The sequence below is a fragment of the Coloeus monedula genome (genome assembly GCF_965178545.1).
Source record: "Coloeus monedula genome assembly, chromosome: 2".
Lineage (NCBI taxonomy): Eukaryota > Metazoa > Chordata > Aves > Passeriformes > Corvidae > Coloeus > Coloeus monedula.
In genome coordinates, this window is record NC_138782.1 from 23,127,740 (window position 1) to 23,148,173 (window position 20,434).

The 20,434-nt window shown below is 36.5% G+C and overlaps 1 protein-coding gene across 1 annotated transcript in view; it reads left to right on the forward strand.

The window, feature by feature from the left end:
* The window catches only part of GPATCH2 (G-patch domain containing 2), a 117,359-nt gene extending 100,468 nt beyond the window's left edge, over positions 1–16,891 (forward strand). The window contains exons 9-10 of the mRNA XM_082277266.1: positions 3,766–3,848; positions 15,941–16,891. Of these exons, the coding sequence (XP_082133392.1) occupies positions 3,766–3,848; positions 15,941–16,110 (253 nt within the window). The 3' untranslated portion in view covers positions 16,111–16,891. The remainder of the gene's footprint in view (positions 1–3,765; positions 3,849–15,940) is intronic.
* Positions 16,892–20,434: the final 3,543 nt, after the last annotated feature.

Below are 20,434 nucleotides of genomic sequence, written 5' to 3' on the forward strand. Positions count from 1 at the left end.
GTGATATCTTCCAGTGACAGAGTGAAGAACCCTGTTGGGTCCTCAGTTCCTCAGAAGGTGGATTGCATTTAAAGCAGCTCAGCTGTAGGTTCCCCCACAGAACAAGATGTATATTTGGAGAAAGTAACCACGTGGTCCATGGACTACAGAGGTCAAGGTAGATAAAAATCTGACATGGCCTGTTGCAAATGTCTTGGAGAGGTGTGTGTAACTGCTGAAAGGGAATTAATCAGAAAGATTTGCCTGTGGAGCTATGAAAATTATAGAAAAAGATTGTGTTGTATAGGCATGGATATAAGTGTTAGGGGAGCTTAAAGAGACAATTCTAGACGTCTTACTGTAGTAAGGGCAATTACCTTGAGAAAAATAAATGATAAAGAGACTGCAACTATTTAAGGAGGAAATAGCAAAATTTCTATCAGAGGAAATGTTTCACAAAAATGCAGAGATGCTTGTGAATTGCTTTGCTTGTCATTGCTTCTATAAAAGTGTTTGCTGTATCAAATCTGTGGGGTTTATTTAATATTTTGATAGCTTTTTTCTGGTTTTTTTGTTATTGCTGCCTTCCCAGTCTGTCTTCGTTTTTGAGGCTCTTATTTACCATGTAGAAAGGAGAATCTAAACACTGTGTGCAAGATGAAAAATGAATAAAAATTGACAGCGGCTTTTCTAGTGTTTTGTTTAATACGTTGAGGCATGACACAACAACAACAAAAATTCTTGGCAAGCTAGTGTAAGTTCACACCAGCCTGGCTTTTGCAGCCCTCTTATTTCCCTCTGCCACAAGTTTGCCGCTGCTATGACACTTGCAGGCCTGCTCGGCCGTGGTGCAGCTGATGCCCTGTCCATGCTCATATTTTTCTTATTGACAGTGAGTGTTCTTGCCAAACGCCAGGGACCATAGTCACATCTGTTTGTCTCCCAAGCTTGTCTGAGGCTGCTTGGGAACACTTTTTATCCAGAGGGCAGCTTTAACTAGGCCTAATACTCTGAAAAGCCTCTATTTGTAAATGCATACAATGAGGCGACAAGTTCCTGTTGTCTTTCCTTAAAAATTATTCCATTTGACACTGCTTGCTCCAGTCCCTGTCACCAGCACGTCAAAAGCCAGGTTTTCAGGCAAGGTGGTCTTAACAAGTTTTATTTTTTCCCTAATAAAATGCCTAGCTTCCCTCCAGAGCACTATTTATAAATGATAGCTGGAAGCAAGCTAGGGGTAAGTAGAGAGAAGTCAGGCAAATAGCTTTCTTCCTTTCTGTAATCCATGCTCTTGTGATTTAATGCTAAGAAACATAATGCTGAACTTAGCCTGATTGAGGGTCAGAGTTCTCTCTACTTTATAATACCCCCATTACAGGCATTTCAAAATGTATTGTGCAGCTTCACAACTCTGCTTATTTTTGTCTAACCTGCCAGTTCCACAGCAGTAATAGTTCTTGTCTGGTCCTCTCTAAATAAATAAATAAATAAATAAGAGCTTTTTGTTTTGCTGTGATTTACACTGGCAGAGCATATCAAATGTTAAGCCCTGACGAAGGCAAATGCCACTTCACAATCGCAAGTTGGCTGAACGTTTGATGGTAGTGGCCATAAAACGGGGTTTGACAAAGCTTAATTGGTGCTCCAGCATATCGTTATTTATTTGTGGTGTAGGGAATTTTTGACGACAACAAAGAAATATCCACTCTCACCTTGGCTGGTGATGGGGTTGTTGTGATCGGCAAAGGCAAATGATTCATTTATGCTGAAGGAACAAGGCTGCCTCTCAGACGTTCATTGATTTTAAATTAAAAAGTAACTGCTGTGTTCTACATGAAGGGTGACAACAATAACAAAGTAGTCCTTACTTAGTGTTATTTGTTGCAACTCCATTCCGTATGCCTGGAGGAAAAGTGGGGAGACCCCAGTACCATAATCTTACAGATCAATAATCTAGATATCTCAATGTAGTGTAACAGATAATCAATTCTGGTAAAATAACTCAAACGCTGCTCACTGTTACTGCTGTGGCTCAGGTCTTCAGGTTCAATTGCCTGACTTTATTAATTTTTATCTTTCATCCTACTTGTATTCCTGGAGACTTTCTCCCTTTTTCATTCAGAAAACAAGAGTTTCACACTGTAGAACATATAATTTATCACACAACTTATTCTGCATGTTTGATACCAGTGTTAAATATTGATCTGTTGATGATCAAACATCTCAGGTATCTTTTCTCTAATAATTGTTTCCCCATATTGTATTTAAATACTCATTTTCTTTATCATACCATCAGTTATGAAAGGGTTACGCTTCGTGATTTCTTTCTAAATTCAGAACTGAAAATTATCATCCTGTTAGTTAACTAGTTCAACTGTGTTGAGTTTCTGGATATTAAAATAGGATGAAATTTCATCTTGGAATTGCGAGGAAAACATGTCTTAAAAGGAAAAGAAGTGTTGAAATAAGGGTTCACTAGGTGAAGCTAGAGTGCACGTCTCTGTGAAACATAAGTTTCTTGGAATATTTTATTATTTAAATATAAGCACTGTGGTACTTGTAATCTGCTGTGTCTTTTTAGAAGAAATATTCAGAAGATTGTACATTGTCATCTTATTCATCAAGGCATTGTTGTCACTCTTTTACATTATTGAGCAAATCTGAGGTCTCTCAACAGTATGTGACCATTTGTTATTCATTTAGAAGCAGCCTAGCTTTAAAAAGTTTATAAATGCAGTAAAGGGTAAGTCATATATCCACACTGAAACCAGATCCCATGAGTGATAGAGTGTTACTATGCTGCACTAGATTGTCAGATGCAATTTTCAGCTTGTAATGTTATCAAAATTCACTACGCTTACGTGGCAACAAACACAGTTCTCAGTAACATTTATAGAGACATATTAAAATTGTGCAGTTCAGAAATTACTGCTTTTTTCCCCCTTTTGTTCTAGTTCTTTGAAAAAAAAAAAAATGTCAGCAACATATATTCAATTCTGCAGGCATTGTACATTACTTCAAGAAAAATAATAACTGTAATTGTCCTTTGAGATCCTATTCCAAAAGTCAACACTTGAAAGTTCCAAATTTACCATTTGCTGTGGTATCTGACTTCTAATAGCTGGATTTAACACAGTAGCATTTGCTTGTTTGCCATCCTCTGCATCTCCATCAATTTTCCAGTCTCCAAGTGCAAGCTCATATTGTTCAAGGAGCCTATCAGATACTGTGCTTCCATGGTATTCTCACAACTTGCCAGTGAATTAGAAGAGGATAAATTGTTATGCTACAAGTTTATTTTATGCACCTTTGAAGAGTTTACTGTTTCATGTTTTCTCATTCATTCTTCATCTTACCTTAAAAAAAATTGATAATATTTTGCATGTAATAAATGCTGCTCTGACAGTCAAGCATTACCAGCCAATTGATAACCTACAAACAGCATTGTGATCTCTTTAGATAATTAATCTTGGCTATTTTCCTGTCAGGAGCAACAGTGTTTTTGTTTTATGTTGAGCTAGAAAGATTGCCGGTTTTGAAAATTAAAAAGCATTCCCTTTATATTTATATTTATTCATTCCAGTAACAATTTATGATGCTGCATTTAGATACTGAGCGCTTGTCAACAAACATAATTATGTTTCGATATAAACAAGATTGGTGGCTTGACTGTGCAGCTTCATCTTGGTTGAGAATGTTTTGATATAGGTTCAGATTATACAAGCTGTGTATTTATGTGGCAGTTTTCTTCCTTTGTTAATAGTTTTCTCCTATAATTACTTGCAGGCAAACCAGTGTGCATTTAGGATCATTGTGCATGGGAGACATCAAGCGGAGAAGGAAAGCTGCTCCCCTGCCAGGACCCACAGGTAACCAATTTCTCTGGGACAGAGCACAAACCACAAGATGTTAAATCTCTGAATACAAAACAGTAGGTCAGTGACCTGGGGAAAAGCTTGATAAATTCAGTAACTTCCCAATATATTCAGACTTGTCCCATCCTTATTTATTAATAAAGATTAAGAAATAAATAGGCTCTCTCCATTCTCCTGCAAACATTACCAATTTCCAGTCCTTTGTAGCACAGCACTTCTTTAAAGACAATATATCTTTTTTTCATGTACTGAGACAGCAAAGATTACTGCTTATGTCTTCAAACATTACAAGGGAAGGAGACCTAAGGCATCTTTTTTTCTGCATATGAATACTCTAAATACCCTGCACAATAAAGTTAGGATGAGAATTCTTGGGTAAATGACTGAAAGTGTGGTGGTAAGGCTCTGGAACACAGATTTAAAATTAGTGCTGTAGATTAAACAGGAAGCACTTGCAAGCACATTTCTGAAAGATTTTTACAGATATGAGGTCACAACCATTGGATGCATTTTGCTGATGTCACAGCTGTGAAACGACTTTTTCAATACTTAGCAGTGATTTATAGAACTCTCATCAGTTTGTTGTATTAATTATATATGTGCATACTGGATGGATTAGGTTGTATGTGTACCCGTGTGAGCCTTTATATATATTTCTAATATAGAAATCTGGATTGCATGTCCTGGTCATACATAAACTACTGCAGCAACATTTGCAACACATAGAATTCTTCAAATATATTTCAAGTGGATGTCTTTAGAGAAGCCTAATCCTTGTATTCTAACTGAATTCCCCCTCCTGAAACTTCTTTGTTTCAAACCTCAGTGGCAGAAACAGACCAGGAATAATATTAAGAATGTTATAAAAGCACCTTAGTGGCGGCAGCAGTATGAAAAAAAGAGAATCTATGGGTCAGCTTCTAAGACTCTGAACATATGTGAACTGAGAAAGAAAAATACTTAATGGCTGAAGAGAGAATAATGTAATTATTTCTACAAGGTAATTTTCACTTCACAACTTTCAAGTACTAGAGGATGTCATTTTGTACTGAGAGGTTATCAAGTATAGTGAAATTAATTTTATTATTCACTTTACCTTGGGCTTTCAGCATTCAGAATTTTATTTTACAAGCCGGCTCCTCTGCATAACTTTGCAAAGCCAATATTTTGATACTAAGGCAAATATGTGGTCATTCAATGTTATGTGTCCCTGTAGTCACAGTTTTAGAGATTGTTTTGCCCCAGAGTTTGCCTTTATATGAAGAGCAACAGAGAATAATGGTAGATAAAGGTATCATATGAGTACCTTTTAACTAATGTGCCTCTTTCTCTTTTCAAGTTCAAGGTAATCTTTCCAATTTTGTTCTGATCAGGAGGATTGAGAATTTTTTTTGTGGTCTTATGGAAGTTTTTTATACACTTCATCCTTGTGAGTTTTTAAGCAAATAGAAACTTTGGTAAACATTAAATAAGCTTGTACATATGTATAGGTAATGTATAGCATTCTAGAGATTATTACAGTTTTCTCAAAGGCTAACCTTCCTACAGCTAAATTATTGTTTATCCATCACAGGCCTTGGTTTTTGTCAGTGTTCCATATGATTTTATGAAAGAAACAGGGTTTTCTTTTAGAATGAACATACATTTGGAAATTTGGATTAAAATAAGAGGTCATTTATTTGATTGTTCTTCTTTCAGTAGTTTGAGTTAGTTAAGATATAGGAATAGAAGGACTCGATTTTATGTAGAAGAATATGTGAACTTTTTCCTTGAAATAAAATAAGGACAGACGGTGTTCACATGAACAAAAGTTGGAAATGAAAAAAGCATGATCCTAATAATTGTATTTAATACCATAGTGAAACCTGAAAGGCTGTCTGTAAATGACTCATTTACTGCAAGCGTTTTCTTTATATGGGCTGCAAATTTGCAAAGTTTCACCTAATATGAGCCAATGTGTTGATAACAGTATTTTCTAAATTCTCATCTGCATTTGAAAAAAAAAAAAACATTGGTAAATTAACTCTTGTAAAAATCTGCACAGTGTTGGAAATGGTCATTTATACCTTTAGGTTCAGTAATAGTGATGAGAATGACTGGTGACCCTAACAAGGTATTGAAATATTTTGCCTAGGTTTGAGTCTCACAAGGGTAGCACCTGCTACTTTCAGACACCTTACAAAGCCACAGACTTCTGTAGCAAGCAGTGTGATTGGTTAAACATTTATTAATTGTGACAAGAACACCCAATTTATTTCAGTACTCCAGCTTATTTACTGCTCTTTCACCTTTGTATTTTGTATTGAAAAAGTAAAATGAATATTGATAGAGTTAGATATTGATTTCTAAATTTATAGCCTGTTCTCAGCTTGCTGTCAAAGTCACATACCAATAGGTTTGTGTATATTAGTAACACGGGATGTAGCTTTACTTGTGCAGCACTGAGAAACTATTGAAGCAAGAAAGTTTGAGCAGCACAGGGCGTTTTATAGTTTCAAAAATGTCATTTGTAAAGGTGAAGAAAAGATGTGTTGAAAAGCAGTGAGGAAAATGGGATGTGATATAGGCATGGATGGTTAGGAACTGACAGTACTGATACAGGAGTGCCATATTTTGTCTTTTTTGCTAAGATAAATTTTCTGGTTTGTGGATGTTTCATATATCCCATCTGTGTATTGAACATAGTTAATTAATCAACTAAAAACTGATACTAGTAAAAATTGATTACTTCCTACAATTTAAGAATTAGGTGTTGTACATTTTAAATACTCCTTTGCATTACTTCTTCGATGAAACCAATATTATTCCAGTGAGTCTGTTCACATATGGACCAGGTCATTCTCAATGACCTTCTGCCCCCTCTGACTACCTGAGTGGTAGAGCTATTTCATGTGACACCCTGACATATTTCACTGCAGCAATACAGTGCTCTGAAGCTTGTATAAGAACCTCTTAGAGAAACTAATCCATTGTCATGGAAATACCTTACCAAAGCTGGGTCCAGTGTAATGAAAATAATAGCAAAATAGCAACTACAGCAACAAAATTTTATGCTAGAGAAAGAACATTCTTTGCTAGGTACTGTTAGTACTTGAAACACATGCACTGGGAATAGTTGCAGTTATTTCAGTCTCAGATTATCTAGTTTAAGTCTCATATCAAACCAGTAGGTGCTACAAAATTGTAGATGCCATACACTGAATATGCATTTATCCCAGATCGTTTCCAATTGATTCTTCTTCTGTACAAGATTTTTGGGTTTTTTTATCTCCTGTTAAATCCCTGAAATCTTCTAGATTTTTTTTTTAAATAACAAACCTCTAATTCTTAAATGTTGGGGGAAAATCATCAAATTCTGCTTCACCTCTCATATTTGTATGCCTTGTAAATAGCCATTTATTTTTATTTCAAAACAGTCTTTTTACTGTGGTGTTACATAGTGTGGTTTACAGTTTGGAGCAGTGTTAAAAACCTGCAAAAAACAATTAGAAAAAAAAGAAAGCTATTTTATACTTAAAATGTAGAAAATGTGTATATAAAATAGGTAAATTACTATGCATGTTATGGGCACTTTAATACTTACCTTTTGCAATAACAAATTTCAGATGTCATATTCTTTATCTAGTTGGCATGTTGCATGCACATGCTACACTTCAGGCTGGTCCTGATTGAAATGACCAAGTTAAAAGTCTCATTTTAAAGAATGTGTTTTAATGAAAAATATGACAGTTTCTTAATTACAGCAGAAATACTGAGCACTGCTATAATGCCATCATGACTCACTTTAACAAGGTAATCAAAAGGGTACATGTTTTCATTCCTTTTTAAAAATTGCCAATGGAACAGCTAAGCAAACTATTTTGCTGATGCTTAATATGTCAGTGATTAAAAATCAGACCTGAATATCTGCAGAACCAAAATGATGATTTGAAAAAGATTGTGATTACAGTGTGATAACAGAGGTGGCTGAGGCTAAGTTTGTGGTGAAGGTCAATTTCGTGCAATAGTTTCAGAGGAAATGTAAACTTTTGGATACTTGGATGAACTGGCTGTAAATTTCCAAAACTCTAGACAAACTATTATAAGCCTACTTTCTTTTTAGCTTGATTCACTGCTTTTCTGTCTACCAGATGTACAACTCTATAGCAGAAATCCCTTGTCACAGGGCAATACAGCATTGGCATGTTGTGAATACTTTCCCTTATTGCATTGCACCATTTCTTATCCTTAGTCTGCTGAAGTCCTTCCTGGCATACGCTTCATGCCTGCTTGGTTGCCCAGCCCATGGACGCTTGTTTTTCTTTGGTTGGTATCTGCAGCAGGTTAAATTTTAGTGACTTCTTTCTGTTTCTTTGTTTCTTCTACTGTATTGTCTCACTAAACTAAAAGGTAAAAGATAGATAGCCGCATCCAGTATTGGAAGCTGCTGTCCCTTCAGAGCAAAAGGCTTTTTGTGTTCAGCTTGAGGTGGCTGGTTCAGGCAAGGTGTCTTACATATAAGCACCAGCATTCAGAAAGTTCAGTAACAAACTTCAGAAGACCTGCAATTGAACCAGAGCAAGCTTGTCCTGGAAAATTGCTGATGGATTTCTTGTGATCTAGAGAGAAGAAAATATTCTACAGGCTGTACAAACAGCCACTATAAAGTCAAGAAGAAACATTTGGATTTGTAGAAGATGACTCTACCTGTCTTTTCTGCATGCTGTTGTCTTCTGAAATGTGTAAGCTTCAAAAACAATTCCCCAAATTATTCTGGGAGTCTTTCCTAAGAAAGTTGTTTCTGGTTGCAGAAACCATTCAAATTGCCTCTGCTAGGAGCTGAACTTTACAGTCCTTATGGGTCCCTTCCAACTTGAGATATTCTATGATTCCGTAGATTTTTTGGACATCACTCTCAGGAACCATAAACCAGCTTAATGGAGAATATAATCAATGAGAGCACCCTTAATATGGTGGAAATTGTGGGAAAAAAAGGCTAAACCAGGCATTATTTTCATGTTCCAAAGGTATGTTTCATTAAACCGTTGTACACTTGAGGACTAGCTTTGAGTGAAACAGAGATGTCAGTAGGGAGACTCATCCTCAAGGTCAGTTACGTGCTCTGCAAGTTCTGCACATTCTCTGCCAGATACCATAATAAAGTGGTTCCCACAGAGAGGGGCCACCTCCTTTTTATGTGCAGTTTATTAGAACCATCACCTTCCTCAGATGGGCAGATGGATGTCCTGTAGTTTTCCTAGAACTCAACCAATAGAAGAAGTACCTGGCATTTCTGTCAGTCTGTTTTAGGTTGGTAATACCAAAGGATTTTTGTTAAAACACGGATGGTTTGGCAGTTAAAATGTGTAATTTTTCCTCAGTCAACATAACTTCTTATCCCAGCTCTCCACAACAAGCTCTTGGTTGATGGTGACTAGCTTTTCTCCAGAGGAAATAGGGAGCACAGCTGCAAACAGTCTCTGGTATAGATTATGCAAAAAACACTTTTCTTAAAGGTTTTTCAAAATATGATTCACTTTTTGAATAAGGGAGGAGGTCTGTCCATAAACTGGATAGCTTTATGCAGAAGGTTTTGGCACTTCAGAGGAATAAAAACACCTGTTTAACATGTGAGAAAATAAAATTCATTGATCAGGTTTCCAGAGCAGGCAAGTTTGGATTTCTGTCTTTCTGTAAAAACTTTGCAATTGGTGGAAAAGTTCCAGATAAAATCTGTTGTACATACTCTGGATTTCATGAAGAAAATTTTTGCTTTGGATTTCCACTGGGTTTCGTTCTACGACTGCAAGTCTTTCTATAAAACTGAGGGAATGCTTATCAGATGGGATCCATTTCGCTGAATTTTGAGGGGTTTAAACAGAGCTTTGGAATGTCCCCCAGTGAGAATGATCCTTCCAAAGTGCCATCCAGTGACAGTGTTTCTGTCATCAAAGGCAAGGCGTAAAACAAAGGCAAAACAACCTTCTTTGGACTCAAGTGAAAAGACAGTTTTGGGTATTCAAGAGATTCCCTTTACAGAGGGATAAATGACAGTCTAAAAATACAAACTCTTCCAACCAATTTTATAGCAGCAAAGACTGAATGGGCATGAAGTTTCACTCCACACCCAGTGTAATCCAATAAAGAATGGAAGGAGAGGAGCCCAAATTGCAAATCCAATTCCAAGTGATCCGTGTTTCTGGATAACCAGTTGTACCTAAAATTCAGTGTCACAGTCTTCATTGGTGTGTGAATTTATGTTTATATATTCAGAGGAGTTGAAAATAGATTTAAATCTACTGTCTATGCCTTAAGATAAGGTGTGTTTACCCAGGCCATATTTAATACCCCTTGAGATGGGGTAGTAGGAATGAAACTATGGCAGTGCAGACATCAACAAAACTCTGCTGTGGATACAGGATAAATACAGAGATTTCCAGCACCTCCTGAAGTCATAGCTATGTCCTCTCTGCTATTCTTATCTCTCTGTTAGCTAGAAAAAATTTCAATGCAAGCAGACTCACCTGAATATAATAATTCTAAGGTTATTCTTCATACAGTCTTAGATAGGTCAGTGTGAGGGATGTGTAAAAGTCTGGTGAAATAATGCAGTCTCAAATATTAGCTAAATAATTGTCGTAGCATTTTCTTAGCTGAGTTGTTTTAGTTCTGGTTTGGTGTTTTGTGGGGTTTTTTTACAGATATAAAGCCATCCTGTACTTATTTTTGAAAACCACTGCAGGTACTGAGTTTTAAAATCACCATACAGCTGTTGGCTGTACTTCTGAAGCTGTGTCTGTGCAATTACCCAAAACAATTTTAAGAACATAAACATCCAGGCAGTCTGAGTCCCATTTTGCTAGTTAGAGAGAGCTGGCATAAAAAGATAGACTACAGCAATGTATTCTGATTACTTTCCTTATGTATCAGGATCAGTCCCTACTTTTCTGAGCTCATCTGTCTGGTGAGGAGTTAGAAAAGAAAAAGAATAGATGAAATATTAAATGTTTTCAGAAAATGAGGGGGAAAGTGCACCAGCTTTTAAAGAGAAGCCGCATGTATCATTTCTGCTTCCATTGGCTGTTTATCCAACATCAATACAACACTTTAGGAGCCAAATTACTAAACAAGCTGCCAATTAGGCTTGCAGTCAGCTGGATAGATTAGTGGCTAAGAGAGGCAGATACAAGATTTTCATCTCTTGAGCCAATTACGCAAGTGAATTACCATCCACAATGCTCCTTGGAAGATTTGAGGTAGAAAGACTGGCTCTGCTGTGATAGACATAAGTGAGATCCAGGGTAGGGGGTTAGGGTTAGCAGGCCATGCATTGCAAAAATTACCCAAGCAAAAAGAGATCCTTCTAGGAAAGGATTTAAAGGATTTAAGGCTGCTGGGAGCGATAGAAGAGGAAATAATAGTTGTGGTATGCTCTGCGAAGGCAGCGCTGTTCTGCTCACAAGTCTTAATCATATAAAAGAAAGATGAAAGGGCAAGACTATATTTATGTACAGTGTCATTTTCTCAGAACTGTTTAAAACCCCATTTTCTTAACATCAGAAATAGTTCGGTGGCCAGAGATGAAATTACTTCACAATGCCTTCATTTGTTTCTTGCAGCTTGGGGGGGTTGAGAGGGGAAAAAAGAGACACAACAAAAACCGCACACATTTTCTTAAATAAGGGTTATCTGGGAGCTTGATCCTAGCTGTATTCTGGTTTTATTCAGCCCAATATAAGCCAAACATGCTTGATGTTAGTCTTATCCAGCAACTGGACCATACAAATAAATATTTTCACAATAGTGGTTTATGAGGTCACTACTCCTTTATTATTCTATAATAAATGATAACTTCAATGGTGAGCTTTGAATTTGTAGAAGCATTTTGCAAATAAAATGGGTCTGTCAGATCAAAACTCTTCATAGGCTCATTTGTTTCCTGCTGACAGTGTTGTACACTGGTGTAGCATTGTTTCTTAAATATGAAGCAAATTTAAAAGCTGAACTTTTGCAAGCTGCTGTATCCAAAAATGATTAAACAGATGTGGAGCCTGCAGCAGCATTAGACCTCTGATCTGATTTTAGCTTACAGATGGAATTAAATTAATTCATGGCAATCACTGTAAAATCAAGGGTATGGCACTGAATGCTAGTGTACTGTTTAACTAGGATATACCTGTCTCAACAGCTGTTAAGAAAAAATTACATACCTTTATTTTTCACTGAAATCTGCCTTTAATGCCATCATAAATATCATACCAGAATTAAACAAATGTGACGAGTTTTTTGCTTTCCCCTTCCCAGTTTTGTCACTTACTACTCATCGATTTCATATTCCACGTATGTAAGGTCATATGCATAAGACATGTAGACCTTGGAGTGTCTCTGTTCTTATACACAAAGATTTGAGGATTGGCCTTTTTTTCTTTCAGCTGGCAGTATTGCAGAGAGAAGGAGCATAAGCTGAGTATATTTTACAGTGCTGTCTTTTCAAACAAGTTACTATACGTTCATGTTTGCTCCTCCCTCATATAATGGCAGCCACTTCTCCATGCAGACTGCTCATCTGGTAGATCAGAAACCAGTTGTTAGGGTTGCTAATAACATTTTCAGTCTGTAGAAATAAAAGGTACTGCACAGGAGATTCCTACAAATGATTACTGTAGAGACATTCTCGTAACTCCTGGAACCCCAGGAAACCTCATACAGCAATAAATTTACAAAAATGTATACCCACTTTTTTTTTTTTTTTTTTTTTTTTTTTTTTTTTTTTTTTTGTAATCTGTTTCTGCCTGGTTATTTTTTGTGGGACAGCACAATGGGTTGGTTTTGCTCTTGCTCCTGGGTGGGTCAAGACTGAACACGTCCCAGAGGTAGCACAGCCCTTTCCAAGGCCATGTGCTTGGACCACTCTCTCTAACAGGCCCTACTGGCTAGTCCAAGAAGTGCCATAGGGATGAATTAAAAACTAAACTTGAAGATTAATATTGCAAGGACAATTACTGCTTTTAATTAGAAAATAAAAGCCCAAAGCACAGGAATGGGGGTCAGGGGAATAGCACACAGTGTAGCACGATTTTTAAGAGCTCTTTCCCGTCATGCAGTCAATCAGCAATGCAAATGTTGGGGTTTTTTTCCAAGTTGCTGATTGCACGTGAAATGGAGGAAGAGGGCAGTACCACTATCTGTATTCTTTAGATTCAAGTAAAATATGTTGCATTACAGATAAATTTTTCAAGTGATAGGTGAAAATTGCAGGAATCCTAAAGACAGACATAGATAGTATTCATATAAAAACTGGCTATACTGTGAAAGAATGGCCAGTGTCTATTAAATATTTTTCACAATTCAAGTAAAAGCAATCTGTATTCACCTCATTTACAAGAAGGAGTAATTAGTCAATTAGTAATATAGGCAAGATGGGTGGGGTTTTGGTTTTACTTCATTCTTGCTGCAATACAAAGCCTCCAAACACATTATCCTTTGGACAGTGTATGTTGTTTGATTGTTTGCCCAAAAGTGGCTTGTGAAACCAAGTTTATGGTGGCTTCTCTTCTCTTCCTTTTTCTTTTTTCTTCTTTTTTTTTTTTTTTTTTTTAATCTGATGATATGCAAGAGTAAAACAGCTCTTAGGGAGAGCCTGTGTTTTAATAGGAGATAGAAAAGTATGTACAGTGGAGGGAAAAATAGTTATCATATACACATTTTCAAAGTACTTATATGTCTCTAAAAACAAATTATTCCAATTATCCTGTCACAGAAAAAACACTGAACTACTTCAAAAGGTATCAAAAATAGAAGCACCGGTTTACTAAATAACGTGTCAGGGTACAGAGTGTTCTTTCATATATCTTCTTTGTGAGGTTCCTCTGGCTGTCTCGAGAATTGAAATTCATATAGAAAGGTACATCTGTTACAGGAAGAGGTCTGTGGGTTTTTCCCTGAACAGACTAAAACAAAAAAGCTGTTTACATTGTCTCAGGCTACGCCTTGCATACTGTTCCAGCAGCATTGCTGCCTTTGCCTAGGCAGCATTATGAATGGTTAAATGTTTCCAGTTTTTAGGTGTCATAAAATACACTCTTGTACCTGCTCTTTCCTGCTTGGTAGGTCTGTTGGATCTTTCTTCCCCTTGAAGTTTTCCCCTTAATTGTTCCACAAACATTTACTGGAATGATGCTTCATTTCTTACCATTACTTCTTAAAATAAGTGGACCAAAACATACTTCCAGCGTTTTACCTGTGAGGCTTACCAGAAATGTTGTTAAACAGTACCCTTTCTTCTTTTGCTTTTTTTTATTTTGAGCTAGAAAGTATAACTGGGAAGGTTGCAAAGCCAGTGTTGTGTATGCCAGGCAGTGCCAGGGACTCATCTGTATGAAAATTGCCTCTGCCTGTGGAGGCCTGAAAAGAAAGGAAGTCTTGGCCATTGAATTTTGTGCTGGTCAGTTCAAGAGGAACCCTCTCGGGGACTGCAGGCTGCTGACTTAAAAGCCTTTATTTTAAGCCTAGCATTAAGCATAGCTTCAAACCAGTATTAAAGGATGCCTTCCTTCAATGCACTCCCTTTTTGCTTTGACTCAGGAACTGAGGTACTAGAAAGCAGTCTGCCTTTTATGTAGCCAGTGTTTTACTGACTATGAACAGATCTATAGTGGATAATGCTGCTGTACGGTAAATTCATCATCACAATAATCCTGAGGTTTTTAATGTTCACCTCGTTTTGAATTTCTGTGTATGCAGTTTCCACTGTGGGACTTTGGGGTTTTTTGTGTGTGCAATAAATGAGGCTTTTTAGAAGCTCATCTTCAACTTCTTTGCGTTCTTGTTTAGTAAGTTAGTATAATGATAAGCCAGCTGCTTGTCAATGGTCAGTTCTTGGCTGAAGATATTATAGTCTCCAAAAACTCAAAACCACCGTTTCCTACTACAGTATTTTTCAAAAAGTAGCAGGCAGAATAAATAAGTAGAAAATTAAACAGATAGTTTTTGAAGCTGGGCACGTTAAAGGTTTTTTTTTTTTATTGTGTTGTTGGGGCAGGGAGATGTTGAATAATGCTGAAAACAAAATCCAGCTGTCTACCTGCAACTGCTTGTGTTCAAAAACTTCAGCCCCTTTTAAAATTGTTTATATGGGGGAACTTGATGAATTTTAACACAAATTCTTGAAATAAATATCCCTCATGCAAGATACTTATATATAGAAGGCTTATCCATGCATTGTCTCCAAACTCTGGCTTGGGGAGTTTGGTTGTTGAAGGGGAAAAAACAACTTTGTTATCTTAACTTCAGTTTTTTTTTTTTTTTTAATTAGGCATTCATGGGAAAAAAAAAACCCTACTATTAAGAAAATGAAAATATAAGATATAAGAAAATAAAAATATAAGAAAATGTTATACTAACAAACATATACTAACACTTGGAATGTTGGTGCTCTTTTCTGTGGTGTATGCAGCTTTTCTGAGAGATCTTGATGCTAAGGAGAGAAGAGTGTAAACAACACTTAACAACATTGAAAACACCAACAGTAAACTTGGATGTATCAAATCTCACAATGTTCAGTAAAAGAGAAACTGAGTAAATGTACAGCTGAATTTCAGAGGGGTTGAACACCTGTCTGTACTGTTTCTTTAACAGCTATAATTGTTTTATCAGAACTTACTTATTGGGTTTTCTGAAGGAGATCACTGATAAATATTACTAAGAACAGTGATGGTCATGTTACTATGACGTGTCTCTGCTTAGTAACTGCATAGGACTAGAAATTCAGGTGTTCTTGACAATGTATTGGTAGACACCTGCAGCTGATTTGTATTCTTTGAGGCTAATGTGAAATCCACCATAATGGAATATAAAAGATCTGTGACAATATTTGTTATGTGTAAAAATGGACTGAGTCTTCAAAAGCATTGAAAACAAAAGCATAAGACTTTATTATTTAGAATCATATGCAGTCAAGAGGTCAACATGTGCAAAGACAGCCTGTTCTAGAAACCTGTTAGATGAATTAGGAGGATAAGAAGGTTTAAAGCTTTACGGGAGATTATCCTGCTCTTCTCCACATGGCAGGCAGTGCTGATTAATGCTGTGTGTTTCTTTAATCTCAGGGTTTGTAGGTGAAAACACCCAACCAATCCCAGAAAACAACATTGGAAACAGAATGCTTCAGAGTATGGGCTGGACCCCAGGCACAGGCCTCGGACCAGACGGCAAAGGGATAGCAGAGCCCATACGAGCCATCCAGAGACCCAAAGGACTTGGACTTGGATTTAGCTGACAGAGATGCACTCTGGCTGCCCAATAAAAATCAAGTTCAAAATTAATTTTAAAAGAAAAAAAAAAAGAAAAAAAGGAAAAAATGGCAAGCATATTGTTTGTTGTGGTCGGCAAATCCAGTTTTTCTTCTCTGAAAGGTGGCTGAAGTCAATGAGCTTCACATGAGCTCCACCAGCTGCAAGGTACAGCCACAGTGACAGAACCGGCATTCGAGTCTGACTTCATAATGGTGCTAAAATGTACAAAAACTTCTACTTTTTTATTTTCTGTGGTCTTAAGGTTTGTATTAAGCATAAAATTCAGTATACTCACTTTTTTTCGTAAAAGCTTCTGACACAGCAGGTTTTAGTATATAAGTAAGTTTTGTTTTGTAAATGTAATTTCATCTCAAGAGCCTTGATAAGATTTGTTGAGGAAAATGGAACTTTTTACAGCTATTGTGGTTTCCCCCCCTTTTCAGGTAAAGTTTCCAAACCTGGTATTTATAGTGTATAATATTTGAGGATAAGCTGTCATTATGCCCATAATACATACATGTTTCCCACTGGAAGGTGATACGGTATGCAGTTTTGTCTAAGAGCATGAAAAACAGCTTTGTTGTCATAGGAATGCCATTCCAACACCATTTCTGACAATGTATTACTGTCTTCCACATTCAAGCTCAAATGTAATGCTTTTATACTGGTTTTTACATTTACAAAATTATCTTTCCTCAACAAATATTTTACAAAGTTAAAGTTTACTCTGACTTTGGCTTTCCCTTCATACTAATAATCTTCATTGTTGCCACATTTAAGAATAGTTTGAGCTTTGAAACAGGAAATTGTATTTTAGGGATGACTGTGTTTCAGTGTTTATGTTCTGGGGTTTGGCATATTTTAAACAATGCAGTGTTCAACATGGTGTTATCATTTGGTTTGTGACCGTGCTGTTGCCAATGAGCCGCAACCTTTAAGGATCATGAACAGAAAAAGGGCAAGGAGAAGCAGGATTTGGATGAAGGAAAGGAAGGAAAAAGATACTTTGATGGCATCTCACAAATCTAAGCTAGCAATTTAAAATCAAGAGGGATCATTAAGTGTTTTAATCAGTATCCTAATGTATCTAATGTCAGCAGAAGCAATTTCATTAAGCACCAACCAATCAAGCTCCTAGGGTACTTATTAGTCTGCAGGATAAAACAAATTCCACTTTAAAATTAAATGATAGGGCTGAAGGAAACTGTTTTTCAGATGGACTAAGGAGACCACCCATGCCTGTAGTAGCTGGCAGTATTTACCCTCACTGCAGAGGGAACAGGATTTGATTCTCCAGTTTTTTTTCTCCAAGAGGAGGATGTCCCTTCCACTGCTCCCAAGCTGCAGAGAAAAATACTTAGTTCCAGATGCTTTCAAAAATATTTCTTTAGGATAAAAAGAGCACAGCTTTGTTCATGTAACTGTGACTTGCAGTGATTAATTTTAAGATGTGTTTTTATTACTTTTCTTTTTCTTTCAGCTTCACCCATTTTTTGGAGAAAATAGCAGGAAAAGAAAAAACAGCAGCATTATAGTACTAAATTTGCTTAAAAGAAATGTTCATACTTTCCAGTGTGATTAGGGTCAGTTTGGGAACATTGTCTCACCATTCCACCATAGTATAGAGATTACAGATTAATACCTGATGTTGTTTTTATGATAGTTGAATGCACGTGTTCTCTGAGTTTCAGGAAGCCTATTTATTGCTGTTCAAATACTTTATATGATTGTGTGGTTTGACTTTTCAAAATTATAAGAAATTTTAAACAGAATTGGGTTTTATACAGCAAAACATACTTTTAATTGTAAGGTTTTGGGGCATAGCATAGTGTGAGTCTGCCACTTCATATATGTCTTGCACAACTGAACTTGGTTAAATACATTCCATATCCAAAGAATTTCAAGGCCACATAGTTGCAAAGGGCCAAGAGCCTGGAATTCTGCAGCTGGCAGAGGTGCCCACTTGTGTGTTATTCCAAATAATGCATTTCTGTGGCCTGCACCTGTTCTGTCAGTGCCATGTGCTCCTGAGAGCAAGTGAATTCTGTCGCCCTCTTTGTTTTGTACACAGCAATCAGAAATCCTTTAAAATCATTTTCAGCGTGTGAATTGCAAAAGTGAATCTTCGAAAATCTGTACCTCTATCTGCAAAACTGTAAAGGAATACTCAGTCTGTTAAAATTCTATTGTTTTGCTTTAGTTCCAACACCTGCATGTCTTGGACTGGAAGTATGGCACCTATAACACTCCTTTGAAGTATTTCTGTACAAGTTACCATAGCAATAGTTCCTCAAGAAGTAAGTGTAGAGCTCCAAAAGTACTTGAAAGTGTTTCCTGTTTTTAAAAGGTAAGAGGGAAATAATGGATACATGTCGAGGGAAAAAACATCTTTAGCTCATGCAACTCTTCTTTCATGCATTCCTACAGGTATAGTGAAGCAGCCAGCCTAGTAGACAGTCATAATGGAAGAACTGTGTATTCAGATTGAAAATCTTACAATTTTTTGTTTTAAATCAGCCTATTAGTGAGACTCTATTAGACATTAAGATTAGTTAAACTGGTTTCAATATAGAGGTAGATACACTTCGTTTTCCCTGGGTATTATCAATAGATGCCACAGCTGACCATACATTTTATCTGTTAGAAGCTGTAGAACAAAGTGATCTATTAAAATATTTTAGTGTAGTGTTTTGAGATATTTTTTGTGCAGTAAAATTCCCTTTCTGACTCACACTATTATTTCATTTTCATTTTTCCACATCTCACAGGAGTGGTTTTAAAGATACTCCAGTAGTATGATTTCGCACAGTTAAAGCTAGTGTTAAGAAACAAAATAAAAATTAATTATAGGGTTTTTTTCTTTTTTTTAAGCCATTGCAATATTATTTGGCTTTGAAACAGGTCAAAACATTTGGATTTACTGTTTGTTTTCTTCAGATCTTTCCTATATCTAACCTGCAATCATACTATGATGCCTGCTATAAAGCTGGTACACATTATTTTAAAATACAGGTTTTTTCAGATAATAATTCTTTGTCTGTGACACTGAGGTTTTTTGCTTACATAAATAAGTATGGGATCATCTTGTATCTAAAAGCTGTCATCCATCACTTGCCAGATTCTTTTCACTTAGGTATTTGAATCAGTAGCTCAGCTGTTACCATAACAGAGGAAGAATGTTTAGTGAAGAGAAGAGATGTTGCCTATTACCAGCACTGCGTTTTGCTACATGTTCCATGGTGTCTCAAAGTTCTGTGAATTGAGCCATTAACTGTTAATAAAAGAAACCCATGAGCAGTAGCTTATTTCTAAATAAATATTTGTCACAGAAGCATTATCGATATGCTCGTTTTAACAAGTTTGTCCCTGCCTTTGTCTTTCTGCAAGTAGGTCAATAATGGGTGTATAACAGCAGTAAATAGCTAAATAATATGTATAGAATGCTTTGCTTTAACAACACTAATGCAAGATGGAATAAAATAAATAGACTCAATTCTTCATGGGCTTTGTATGTTCTTTTCTTTAAACTGCCTTTTTCACTAGTGTTGTTATTGCACAGGTGAGTACAAAACCATGCTGTTTCTGAAAACACAGCTAAAGTTGCTAATATCGTGTACCAAGCAAATTCATACCATCTTAAAGCTACCTTTTATGTACCTTTTTACCAGTACTTCTTTCCTAGGTTATTATTATCCAGCTGAAGAGGTTACACCACAATGTCAGGAAATGCCTCGTTTAAGATGTTTGCAGTGCTTTTGTTATCATATTCTTCTAAGACTTCTAAATACAAGTTCCCTTCATTCCTTAGGTATGTGTATACTTTGATAACTGTGACAGGGCCTTGTGCTTTCTCTTCAAACAGTTCTCCAGAATTGTTTCTCCAAGGAAAACTCACACAACCTTTGTTTTATTTTCCTTTTCCCCATGCTCCCAAGGCACTTTCAGTAAAGGCATATCAGAAATGGGAATCCCTTCCCTCTTACTCTTAAATCAAGAAACTTTCTAATTAGACTTCCATCCCTAGCAGAGTTTTCAGGAGCAGTGGGTTAGTAGTTAGCACACATTTACTTGCAACTTAGCACACTCGAGTTTTTTGGGCTTCTTAGGAATCTCTTCTGTCCTACAACAAAACAGATACTGGAGCTATTTTGACTGTGATGCTATGTTGCTTGTATTTGAATATTCAGGCATTAAGTAAAAGGCTGAAAATCACTGAGATTATGTAAACTTGATCTCCCCCACCAGTGAGAACTGTGTTTTTTAACAGCTATGAAAAGTGGTTTAAATTAATATCAGGTATTCCATCTA